General features: G+C 31.6%; 1 protein-coding gene and 1 pseudogene across 2 annotated transcripts; one reads left to right on the forward strand and one right to left on the reverse strand.

The window, feature by feature from the left end:
- Positions 1 to 886: 886 nt before the first annotated feature.
- On the reverse strand, positions 887 to 3087 carry LOC141714593 (protein FAR1-RELATED SEQUENCE 5-like; annotated as a pseudogene).
- A 4099-nt stretch (positions 3088 to 7186) lies between these two features.
- LOC141661145 (uncharacterized) lies at positions 7187 to 9609 on the forward strand. 2 transcript variants are annotated; one of them, XM_074468136.1, is made up of 3 exons: positions 7187 to 7227; positions 8193 to 8268; positions 8931 to 9609. In XM_074468136.1, exons 2-3 carry the CDS (start codon positions 8244 to 8246, stop codon positions 9413 to 9415), a joined length of 510 nt encoding a protein of 169 aa, XP_074324237.1. In that variant the 5' UTR covers positions 7187 to 7227; positions 8193 to 8243; the 3' UTR covers positions 9416 to 9609. The 2 variants fall into 2 exon arrangements, with proteins under 2 accessions (XP_074324237.1, XP_074324232.1); XM_074468131.1 differs by lacking the exon at positions 7187 to 7227 and adding an exon at positions 7263 to 7471 and having other exon boundaries at positions 8931 to 9608.
- The last annotated feature ends 4529 nt before the right edge of the window (positions 9610 to 14138 follow it).

The following is a 14138-nucleotide window of genomic DNA, read 5'->3' on the forward strand; positions in this document are numbered from 1 at the left end:
CATTAAAACTACTTCAATATTGATCTGGTTTAAAGATTGAAAAATTAAATTCATCATCTGAGATGTTGACATTTTCTATAACTATGAAATGAAAATCAAAATTTATATTGACTTAATTTTTGTGATCATTTTGTATGGATGAATTAAAAGGATGCCTGATGAATCTCGCTCGTACAGGAAAATCAGACATCCAATAAGCATATCTTGAGTTGGTACTGAGATAGGATCCCCAATCACCAGGAGAAAGGTTCATTTCACTTTAGCCTCATAAGATAAAAAGCTCTCATCTGTTCATGTTGGAGGAGTTCTAATAATAGGACTTCTGGTCATATATATCTTATCATGTATAAAATATTGGAACATGATATGCTTAAATTATAGGAAAGGTACAAAGAGAAAACTTAAAACATTCTCTCATGGAATGCCACTGTAACACTTGGATACTAAAACTGAAATGCAACAAAATATAATCTCTTTTACTATACCGTGATACCATTTTATTTTGTACCATATTGTGCAAGTTCACCACAAAGATTTTTAAACTTTTAATAATGCATGTCATTTTCGTATTGTTGATTATGACAAATTAGACATAACTCCATAAAATCACCACAAAGAACTGAAATAATCACCAATATTATAATGTATTAAAAACCTATATTAAATGTCAAAATAGAAAGATGCCATTTACATAAGTGACAAATTACAAAAATGTTCTGCAAATTCAGAAAACTAAATATAGCAAAAAAAGAAATATACTTCACAAAAACATTCTGTTAGAAAAAATTTTAATATACCTATTTTTAATATCGATGAAGTCATTTACATAAACGAAACACTTACAATCCACAAAAACATCTTACAAAAAAATGAAAATAATTGCTATCTAAAAATGTATATTAATAGGTCAATGTTGCTCCAATCAAACAGCCAGGTGTTTCTTCTTTTTGGTACAAGCTGCAACTTGCTCCCTTTTTGGACAACCTCTTTTATCGTGCACATACGAAAGACATAATGAGCACTGCCTCTTCCTCTTCTTGGCTTTCACTACGGCTTTTTCCCTTTCGCTAAGAAGCCGCTTTAGACCGGAACCTTTGTTTTTACACTGGAGAGGTGGATGAATAGTAATTTCTCCATCTAGCTGCTTACCTATCAAAGTTGCCAAAAAATCTTTTTTGGTAGAAACAGAATCATCATCACCCAGAGAAGAATGTAAATCTGTGATTGTTTTTCTAACTAGCTCGAGTTTAGTAAGATCACTCCCTGCTTTACTCAAACACTTATGGAAATTAAACCATATATTTGTCACTTCCGCAGATACAATCTCCATATTCAGAACTTCATTTGAAACAGCAACTTGTGACGAAGGCTTACTTTCAGCATTTTTCATCCAGCGATTAAGAAGAAGTCGCCTAGGTATCTTGAACACTTCAAAATGATTAAGAGCACAAAACGCGTGTCTGCATAAAATGCCGCACAAAAGGAACTTCTTACAAGAACAATTAGCATGTGTCTTACTGACTTCAACCTAAAACACAAAACAAAGAGTTACAATGCAAAACTAAACAAATCATAAAAAATCACCAAAAGAAATGGATTAATCACTGATAAGAGAAAAAAAAATTTGACTGGATACAGATTAATCACAAAAATATCATGAACTAAAAAATTACCTTAAAAATCATGTCTTTCATTTTGACATCTCTCATTTCATAACACTTAATTCCATTTATCTCTGGGCCAATAGTTTGAATTCGCATATCATCACGAGCTGCCACAATTTCATCTTGCACTTTGTAAAAAATTTCACGCGTGTATAACTCCACGGCATCATCCTCAAGGAAGAATTTGGTAACAGTAGTTGGTTTACCAGATGTAGATTCATGATTCAATCTTTTTATTTCGTTATGTTGCTTATCCATGGCACATTCAAAGCGAATATAGAACTCTGATAATGTACTGCCATTTTGATGAAAATGACTAAAAAAATAATTCTCACTTTCAGATTTAGACGTCGTCCGAATTAAACCATGCATTGGCTTATCACGAAAATATGCAGGGATCCATGACTCTCTCATATCATACATATCAGACAACCAAACATGATCTTCAACTTGAATTCTTTCATAATTGATTTCCAACCTTCTTCAAACTCATCAATATCTATACTTGTGGACCATATAACCTTTTTAATCTATTCCATGAAATCAGTTTCTTTGCACAAGAAGTTGCCTAGCTACAAAAATTTTAAAAATACAAAAGTCAAACAAATAAACAACTAAAAAGGACAGCCACATCACATTAAACAACTAAATCGCCACTCTCATAAAAAATATAAACAAAGCAAAATAAATATACCTTAACAGGGAACTTTTCAGTTATATGCCACATACACAAGCGGTGCCTGGTAGCAGGAAGATCATCGGTTGCTTTAAAAACAGCTGGTATGGCCTGCTTCATAGCCGGACATTGATCAGTGACTAAACAAATTGGATTACGACCCATAGCCTTTAAAAAAATATTAAACGCCCAAGTGAAATGTGTTACATCTTCTTTTGAAAGAAGAGTAGATGCAAACGTAACACACTTATTGTGTTTATCAACACCTGTAAATGGAGCAAAAACCATGTTGTACCTAGCAATAACAGTAATAAAATGACAGTTAATAGAAAAACAATAATAAATCACTACTAAACTTGCAGCCCTAATCATAATTTAAACATGGTTCTTACTTGTTTGTATTGAATGTTGGATCAAATGAGACCGCATCACCATAAAGCTCATAATTCCTTATTGACGTCGAATCAACCCAAAACAGTTTGGTAATATGGCCAACAGAATCGACTTCATAGTCATAAAAAAAGAAGGATCTGTTTCTTTTTTCACCTTGAATTTCTCAATTAACATTTGACCATCATAAGGACCAACATAAGATTTTAAATCTCGATCAAAATTACTGAAATCCTTTAACGTAGCTCCAACATTTTCATAACCCCCAACCAACTCCTTTATGAATCTAAAGGATTTACTTTTACCAATGTTCACTTTACTAGCATCAAACACAAAGTTCATTGAGAATATAGACATTTGACGATTACTTTTCAAGAAATGGCTACAATCTTTGGGAACAAATGGATGATTATGTACTTCAACAAAATTGGAGACATAATACCTCTTTCCAGGCACAAATTTTAGCATCATTTTAGCATCACAACCGCATCTGAAAGACTTAGTCCTCCTCTTCTTAACTGATTTGCTATTATTTTCATTAAAACCAGATTTGTTGCAAAGCAAATACTTACTTATTACAGTACCATCATCATCAGTTTTCTCAGTACTACGACGAACTTCAAATCCACATAAGTTTGCATACATCTTATAAAATTCAATACCAGATTTCAAACTTTCAAACACTTTGTTCACAAACGGTTTCGCATCATCTTCAACAGAAAAAGGAACATAATACTTATGTCCACCGGGACTAACAGAAAAACCAGAATCAACTTCTCCGTTTTCATTACCTTCAATACTATGACTAATGTCAGAAGTATTATCAACAAAACTGACCGCTGCAATAAATAATGTACAAACATATTAAAATCACTAATAATCTACATAATAATCAAGACTAATAATCTAAACTTAAAGGTAAGACATATAAAATCACCGATATAAGGATAAAATTAATGAACAATTATAAAATTTAAATCTTGTTAAAAAATTATTGAATTTTAAAAAAAAAATAACATAATCACTTATCATATACAATAGAACAGAATCCTAAGTCTAAAACACAAAAAAGCACCGATGTAAATGAAAAATCACTAAATTATAACAATTTAAAAACAAATATCAGAAAATCAATGTATCAACATGAAAAATAACATAATCACAACTAATAATCACCAAAAACTATAAAAAACCAGAAAATTACTAAGATTTCTAGAAATCAGATAATGAGAAAATATATACAACTACGAAAGGTAGTTGCATCAAAACATCAATATGAAGTGAAAGCAGGAGCTTCGATTTACCTTCATTAGAGCTAATCTTCAATAAATCCTCAGAAATCATGACTAAAGCATAAAACCGGCGAATCGAAATTGAAACTGAAAACGATGACCTCAATGATATCGGCGTTAAGAATATTCGATGAATATCAGTTTAATCGAAAGTTTGATGGAGCTCAGTGATCAATGATGAAGTTAGAGAGAGAGAAGGAGGAGATGAGAGATAAAAAAACGGTTAGGCAGAGTTAATGAGCGTAATCTTTGTCTAATAATAGTTAATGTATAATAATATATATTTAATAATTGGATGGCTGAGATTTAAAGATTGCACTAAATTTGAATGGCTGAGATCTGATCTCATATCTCATATTAAAAAGGGTTCTCATTTGAGCAAAATCTTGTATATATATATAGGGGAATGATCAAATACAAACTAAAATTAAAATAGAAACTAGGAACCAATGTAAGCAATTAGATCTATATAATCTAATGACCCCCCTAAATCACCCCACCCAACTACTGTGCACCCTCCGCACCCAATTTCAGCTTTTCCCCTCCGTTTTTAATTTGATTTTTCCCGTCAAACCGTAAGTTTTTTTTAAAATCCGATTTCACTATATTTTTCTACATCTCTCAAATATCGATTTGCATACCATATGTGTTATATTTCGAATTAGTTTTTTAAAAAAAATTATTTGATTTCTAGTTTATATTCTAGATGGGTTATTATTGGAGTAGCCCTTATATATATATATAATATATATATATAATATATATATATATATCCGCATGATAAATCAATTTAAATTAAACATTATGAATATCAATGATCTTTTATCTTAAATGTTGATATTTTAAAAAATGAGTGGATATTTGAATGGTAAGCTTTTTGTTTTGATAATTGAAAACCGTGGGTTTAAATTTGGCGAAGTTTCGAAATAATCTGTAGACAGAATTGACAAATGGCAGGACCCGGTAAGAAGGTAGAAAAGAAAACAAAGATGGGCATGGGTCCGTTTGGCAATTCCGTTAACTGGGCTTATTCGCTTATAAGCCCGTAACAGCTTATTGACGAGTGTTTGTCGACCCAGCTTATAAGTTGAATTTACAACTTATAAGCTGATAAGTTGAATGTTGGTAACGACGTATTTTTTCACAACTTATTTTTGATTTTTCGTTTTTTTATCAATTTTAATTTTAGAATATATTTTTTTAAATATTAATATAACTTAAAATATAAGAATTAAGATAATTATATATAAAAATTATTTATTTTAATTCATTTAAATAAAAACAATTCTGACTTATAAGTTAAATTATCCAAACACTTATATAACTTATAAATATTTATTAACTTATCACTTTTTACTTACTTATTCACTTTAAGTCATAAGTTACTTATTTTAAGATTTCCTAAACGGACACATAATAATCCCCTCATTTAAAATTATGGGTCTAGACCGGAAAAAAGTAAAAATATTTAGATATCAGACAAATATATAACAACTTTTAAGCTAGATGGGCGGCTACTTGATGGGCCATCCGAATATATCACTCCAACCATACATTCCATCTCATAATTATAACCATCAAATATAAAGCGGATGGAAAGTTTTGAGAAATTATTTTCTCTACAATATTATGATAAATTATTTTCTTTTTCTATGTAAAATACTTAACTTCAAAATTATATATATATATATTAATCTAACGACAATATATATAAATCTTTGAATATATAACAATAAGATTATATCTAACAAAAAACAAAGACAATAAGATTAGATGTTCCATTTTTCTTAATAAACTTCCTAATCTACATAATTTAAATTTAAAGTATAACTTTCGGTGTATATATCGATTTTGTGTCCATTTTGTTTTGTCCTACACCTAAACTCGTTTTTTTTTACTAAGCACCTAAACTTGTTCTTGACTATTATAATCCAAAAACATAAAAATATATACATAATAATAATATTGATTTAACTTTTTAAATTTATGATTTAACCTTTTAAATTTATGAAGATCCACCGAAACTAATTACCACACTGCAAGGAAATTGACACCTTATTAATCCCTTTTTTTATTTTTTAAATTATAGGCAACTTACTATACGTAACATAAAAATGTGAATCAAAGGTAATATAGTAATTTCATCAAAAGGTCTGAATGCTTGGGTTACTTGAAAAGCGGGGTTGTGTGCAAAATATGTAAGGGGTTTTTTGGTTCATCAAATTCTGAAATAAAATATAGGTTTCGGTCATTCCAACTCATGTTTGGTTAAATTTCATACATATTTCTCAAATTTTCGAGATATGAATTTTTTATAACCAAATACGAGGCAACTTTAATTTTACTATTTTAATTCCTATTTAAGCAATTAAATATACATGTTTAATACTAAAAGAAAACTATAAACCTAAAATATATTAAAATAATAATAAAATTAATATATTTAATTAAAATAAAATTATTGACTTAATATATTTTAAATTAAAAATATTGTTCAACCAAACACATGATTACCTACCTGATATCCATACCACTCTAATCTGATTACTAATTTCAACCTGATCAAACCAAAGGAACCCCGTAATTTATGGTTAATTTCTTATCATTTTTTGGTGTGTTTTATTTTCTTATCGAAAAAGAACTTTTTACTAATTTTATCGTTCATATTTTCACAGGCACAAAATTGGTGCGAGACGTTTAGTAAATGTAACCATAAGTCCATAACAATTAGTTACAGTTCTCATAGGTAACACTTGTAGTTATATTCCTCTCATACTGAAATTATTAATTTATGACAACATTATTGTAGCATCTTTTTTTTTTGTTTTTTTCAATTTTTATTTTATTTTTTTTAAAGGTTGATATATGAATTTTTCAATTGAAGAAAATAAAGGTCTTTAATTATATGTTTTTACATATGAAAACATAAAAGATACAAAATTTTATTCATCGCTCTTTTTGTAAAAATTGACCTATTTTTAAAAATTATCGATAAATCGTTAAAAAAATATGAACCAATTTGCTAAATTCTAATAAATTATCTAATTTATAAAAAATTATCTAATAAATCACAAATTATAACTCGACTGAATAATTCTGATTTCCGAATATATAACCACAATATAGTACTTAAATTTTTGAATAAAAATACAAAATCCATTTTTATTGCCCCCCGCATTGTTACACAATCATCCTCTCTCTCTCGGTATTTTTTTTCTCTATCCTACTCTGTATTTCTTGTTTTCATTCATATATTTCTTGGTACTTTTGTTCTTGTAACTTCTGAGGACCTCTTCATTGCTCATCTCTTTATTCATAGAGAAATCATACTTCGTTTTGTTATTTTCTTCCCCTCCTTTATCATCATCCACCTCTTTTTATCCTCTAGAAATTATACTTTTAGTTCTTATCCCATTTTAAGCTTCTATAGCTCAGTTTTCAAAATGAAGGTTTGATTCTTATTTTTATACATGCGTACTTTGATTCTGATTCAGTTTTTATTCCTCAGTTTGATTATCGATATTCCTTTCTTTTTGTATCTTGTAAGTTGCTACCTTTTGGAATAATCACATTTATTCTTTTAAGTTTTATGGTACAATAAAGAGAATGATCTTTTGTAGGGTTTTTATCTGGATTGATTTTCTAGTTAAAATGATTTTTTGTGGGTCAGAGTAAATTACATGGTGTAGTTTAGTAACTTTGGTTCACATTTTGGGTAATCAGAATTAGAATGTTTTTTTGCGTTCTACTATGTATTGTTTATTTATAATTCTCGAGGCATCTGGCCAACCTGCAAGTTTCTGATTGTGTTTTGTGCACATATACTTATATTAATATACAGTGTGCACACAGACATGCATCCCAGATGCATACCGCAAAAGCATCGTCCGTACATCTTACTCATCCCAGACCCTACTCTCTGTGAGCTGGCTTTAGTTGGTTATGTTTTGCTTGGTCTCGTAATCTGGTTACACATACATGCATATAGGCAAACAGCCAGAGACCTTTTGCTAATTTAATCATTAGCTACATCCTTTGTATAATCCTAATAAGTGATCTTGATTGTTTTTATATGGTTGAATACATAATAGATATTGAGTTGATGGTTGTTTGCAAGTACATTGTATACTGGTATAAAGATAGAGCTTGTCCTGTTTTTGTTTTCACCAGAAATTCATTCTGAAATTGGAGGTGCAAGATGTCAAAGATAAGAGGAAGGCCATGAAGACTGTCTCCACTCTTCCAGGTATCCCATATTCTATGATTCCTATTATACCATAATTATTGTGACAAAGTTTCCACTTCTTTTGAAAATTCGTTAAGGAACAAGAGGTTGAGGGCTTAAGACTCCGCAGAGTTATGAGTAATGTGTGTGAGTATAAGAGTAGAGGTCCTTGCCCGAACCCTGCTTACTTTTCGAGTTTCAGAAGATAGAAACTTTAAGGGTGGAAAAGTGAAGGAAGAACGGTGTCTCGTCAGACCTTTTGTGTTTTGCAAAATCATCCACTGTCAGTAACACAAATATAGTTAAAAAGCATTTACCTTTTCTGGTAAGGCTGGTTTTTTTTTTTTGGAATAGTGAGATGTAGCCTTAAAGTTTTATAGTGTAATTGGCAGCGGATGTGCTGGTAACCCACAATAACATAACATAAAGCATTACAAGGGCTGACATTCTGAAAAATTACTGGAATGGAATAATGGATCTGGTTCAATATAGTATTTATAGTACTTTTGTGTAATTTTTCTATATTCATTCGTCTTCGTTCATCTTTACAAGTGTGAACTTATGCTTGAATTTGAGGAACCTTAAGATTGAAGGAAAGAACTTGAAGAATAAAAGATTTTGAAGCCTATTCGTAAGTTGATCATTTTTTAATGCCAGAATAATTGACAGTCATATTTTTGTAGGGATTGATACGATCTCCATAGACATGAAGGATAAGAAATTGACGGTGATTGGAACAGTTGATCCTGTTAGTGTTGTGAGCAAACTACGCAAATTTTGGAGGTCAACAGACATAATATCAGTAGGGCCAGCAAAAGAGCCTGAGAAGGAGGAGCCAAAGAAAGAAGAACCTAAGAAGGGAGAGGAAAAGGAGGAGGAAGGGAAGGAGGAAGCGAAAAAAGAAAACATCGAGGAGGAGCCAAAGAAGGAAGAGGGAAAAAAAGAAGAGACTAAAAAGGAAGAAGGGGAGAAAAAGACAGAGCCACCACAGCCTATGGTGGCAACTATTATGCCATACAGACCATATTATCCTCCAGTAAGCTCATACTATCCTTCAATGAGCACATATTATCCTCCGATGAACGCATACTACAACCCTGCGGTTAACACAAATTACTACGCTCAGCCTGTAGTGGAAGAGAGTCCAAGTACGTGTACAATATGCTAAATAATAAATGGTAAGAAAACATGGCATTGTTTTTTTAATTTTGATGGGGATCAGACATCATATATGGTCAAGGGTCTGAAGAACAAAGAATCATCGCCTTGTATATAAACTTGCTGCTTTATTTTAAATTTGTGTAGAATGAATTTTTGCTTATAATAATAAATAAGACTTTGATGTAATTATTAATTTCAGTAGCATGTTTCCTTTGCTCCTTTAATCCTTCTAAGTGTCATCGGACCTTTTCACGCTAATCTTAAGGTGCGTGGGCAAGTCCAATGCTAAAGGTAAAATGGCTCTAACCATTGCCCATTGATATATTTTGAAAACAAAGAGTGACTTTTTTGTGCTAAACCACATGATCAATATGCTTGATTTTTAAATATATACATTTTTTTTTTAATTTAACTAGGGATTAAAGTGATTTGTGTAGATTTGGTTCAATATTGTAGCTATAAAACCAAATGTAGCTCTGCATTACACTTGCCCCGAGATCTGCAATGAAAAGATACTATATGCAATAATTTCCCTTTTACAGTAATGAAGTCCAGAATGAAATTCAGATGTTAAGCAAACCTATATACGAGAAGGGTGAACAAATTATATGTAAATATCTCCGGACAATCCACACGGGACCTGCATTTCTGAGTATGAAGGTGTGAAGTTTGTTGAATAAGTACGTTCTGGAACGGCCATTGTTGTTGAATATCACGGACTTTTGAGCATATGGCTAAAAGTTTCTACATCTCTTGTTCTATTTTGTTTAATCCGTCCCCCTCCCTTAATTAGTTTGGTCCTCGGATACATGATACGAGACAAGTCCCTCTGCTCTGATTCTGTATACTTGTGCTCACAAGGTAAAATAACTGCGATAATGGCGCATACATGATTACCTGTTCGTACATCCTGCCAGCTTATGAGAGCTGCAGAACACGATAATAATATAAGACAAGTCGGTATTTATGATTTGGAGGGTTATTGAGAAGAATAATGAATTGGCAGAGTTAGCTCTGCTAGTTCATTCCACATGATTTCTGTGGCTTAATATCGTTTGAGAATCTACGTTGGTATCAGTAGCTGCTACTGCTAGCATGTGTTTAAACAATCTGTTGCTGGCGTACTTAATATGCATGCAATAATAGTACTTAAAATTCTTTACGCCAGATGGTTTTCAATAGTTGATCGTACGTTTTGTATCGGTGCAGTGGGAGTGGGACTAGTCTAGTAATCAACACGTACTATGCACCTTCAACCTTTAGCACAATGTCCCCCGCTAATTTATGAACCCTTCTAAATTAACAGAATTTCAGTTTTAATATTTGATTCCTAATCGTAAATGCGATATATTGACTAATTAGAGTATTGGTTGGAGGAAAAGTATATTTTAATAAAAAAAGAATATCAAAGTTTGTTTACGCACTCATAAATATTTTTAATAAAAAACATTTGATTAATCGATTAATTAAATAAATTGTCAGTTCTTAGAACAAAGTTTATAACTCATCTCACCTTCTTTCTCGTGGTAATTGTAATCCGCAGGTTTTGAAAACATTTTGTTGAACTTGTAGGGAGAATTTGAGTAAAAAACATACGTAGTTGAGATTCAATTTTATTAATACGGAATATAAATATAATAATATATTTTATTTGGAAAATTTATGTTATAACTTGTATTATTAATCAAAATAATTATCAATAATATATCAATACATAACATCTCAATGGTGTCCCCAAACTGATATTTAAGTCAATCAATGCTCAAGTATCTCTCAACTGATATCTAGGACGACTACATCTCTTTAACATAAATCAAAATAATAACATAGTCGCCCAAAAGTTAACCAACTAGACATACCTAATCCGATTATAATAATAATTATCAACCCATATAATTATTATCCAATCCGATTATGACAATTATTTGTCTACACATACAATTATTATCCATTTTCATTATGTAATAATAGACTATCACCAAGCCCATATTACCTACTAAGTTTAAAGCCGACAATCCTCCCCTTCAACCCAATACAATTTCAATAATCAAAATTCAAAACAATTATTATGTATATATAGTCATCCAAAACTTAACCAAAAAGACATACCTAATCCGATTACAATAATAATTATTTACCCATACAATTAATATACAATTCGATTACAATTATTTGTCTACACATACAATTATTATCAATTCTCATTATAATAATAATTGTCTATCAACAAACCCATATTATTTATCCGTAGAAGCCACTAGGTTGTAGTTAATTTTTTTTAGTGTATTACGTGTCCTGTTGGTAGCCTCAAGTCGCAATTCTTTCTACTTTTTCTTTTATAAATATTTCTCGTACCTTAATATTCAAAAATTCATGTTTGGTCCAAAGGTGGATGTTAGTGCGAAAACACGCGTTGAATTACACGCAAGTATACGTATTCGCAAGTAGTATAAGATATAAATCAAATTCATCCCCACAGAGACTGGTTTAGGTTAACTGCAATTTATGCACTTATGCAACAATGTATGGTTATCGCTCAATGCTAAGACAATAACGAATTGGGTTTTGATTATAACTAAGAAATTATACTAACTAACTTTAACTAAGAGAATAAGAGGGTTGACTTACTTATACGAGACAAATATGGGATTCTAACTTCATTACTACTTCATTCAAAGTCATTGTTCTTAACCTTAGCATGCAAAGGTGATGACAACTAATCAGATAACACAAAACTAGTAAACGCCAACTTTCGTTGTACGAATACCCTACTACCAGACATCCACAAAAGAGATAGAAGTTGAATAGACACCAATTATGTTGAGACCCTATATGTCTATTGAATTTGACAACATAAAGGTTTAATGCGCAAGTTATCTATCTTGATTACATAGGGCAAGTAAGATGGTTAAAATTACCTACGAATCATGCATAATAAATACATGAAACTATGCTAGCATGGAAAGTTTTAAATCCTTATATTCAATGTCACTTCAATTGAGATTAACACGCTATTTTATATGTTAGCTACGCACATAAGACGAATAAGTACAACCAATACTAGGATATCAATCAATCACCACACACCAAGATATTGGAACAAATTAACTATAGAAATCCATAGGTAAATCCGTTAGAACCCCATGATAACGATTAGTTCATAACCGAACTCATCATCACCGTGGGTTCCAATGAAAGCATGATAATAATCAATATAAGAGTACTCGGGTTCATAGATAAATCGAAATTAAGCATCCAAGTATCAACTATATTGAAGAATACAAAAGTCTTCTTCTCTCTAGTCATCTCGTACTCTCTAGGTCTTCTTATTGCTCTCTCCTCGCTCCTTGTTATTAAAAATGACTTATTATTGAGTATATATAGACTTCTGGTAGACCTGGGCTTCAAATTCTCCAAAACAGACTCAAAACAGGAATCTGGATGAACGGATCAGCGCGGCCGCCCCGCATACCAGCGTGGGCGCGCGCTGTTTCTGGAAGTCTGGCGCGGCCGCCCCGCCTTGCGCGTTGGCGCGTCGTGCTACTGTAGTTGGAATTCTGAATTTTTTTCTTTTTACTGTACCTTTTGCTCCGCTCGTCAGAATTTGATGAATAAGCAGTCCACGCGAAGCTCTCGAGATCCTCTACAATTTGGGAATGACCTTGACTTCAGATTCTTGGCTCTTTTCAACATACATTCAATAAAAACTCCATTCTTTTGCCAACTAGTGCCTGAGATGTAAAAACACAAAAACACATAAAAAAATACCAACAACTTGAGTCCAAAACACCAATTGAAGCTTGTAATGAAGCGTTTAAAGTAGATATAAAATCCACTTATCACACCCCCAAACTTGAATCGATGCTTGTCCTGAAGCATAAACAGACTCAAATCTATAAAACAAACCTAATGCATGAATGCAACTACGTAAATGCGACTAAATGACAATGCAATCGATCCCCTCAGAATAACCATAACGAAATGAATAAGCCAACGCCTCTAAGAATGCAACAACTTAAAACAGAGTTTGAATAAACCCCACAAACCAACTCACAAATCAGAAATGTGTGTGTGTGGATGCTTAACAGATATGCTCTCGAAACTAGATCAATAACTATAACTTATCTATCATCAAAACAATCACAAGTTTATAACTAGTATAGACGTTAAACGCATAATAACTCACAACACCTCCTTTCTACTAGATGTATACAAGGATTCATGCTATTATTGAACACATAATAAATATGTTTATTTAACCGTGCAATGAATGAGGTCCCAAAAGACTTATATAATAATATCCATATAGCGAGCGTTAGGGGTTCGGATCCCAGACTATAAAAGCCTTAGGTCACTAGGCACAAAGTCCCCTAAGAACTTAATAACTCGAGTATTAAAGAGCTCACCCTTGATCAATTATGCATATACACATATTTTTTCTCTTTTTTTCTCTTTTTTTCTCTTCTTTTTTTTCTCTTTTTTTTTCCTTTTTCAACAATTTCTGAATGAGTGTGTTTCGCTCCATCTCATTCAACCCTGGACTACTCATAAAAATATGAGTTGGCTACTAGCCATTTGACGCCTAGCCTTATTCACTAGCGATGAAATCCAAGTTTTTCTCCAGTTTAAAAATTCAGTGTTCTTTTGTCATTACGAATATACCAAAAAATTTAGATATAACCAAGTGATTAAATCTCAACAACTAAACAAATATGATCATGATCTAGCTC

This window comes from Apium graveolens, chromosome 1 (genome assembly GCF_009905375.1).
Source record: "Apium graveolens cultivar Ventura chromosome 1, ASM990537v1, whole genome shotgun sequence".
Classification (NCBI taxonomy): domain Eukaryota; kingdom Viridiplantae; phylum Streptophyta; class Magnoliopsida; order Apiales; family Apiaceae; genus Apium; species Apium graveolens.

What these genes read in the sequence shown, in the direction of transcription:
- LOC141661145 (XM_074468131.1), top strand. An exon ending in GACTGTCTCCACTCTTCCAG is followed by an intron (nt 8,269 to 8,930) that starts GTATCCCATATT and finishes ATATTTTTGTAG; the next exon opens with GGATTGATACGATCTCCATA.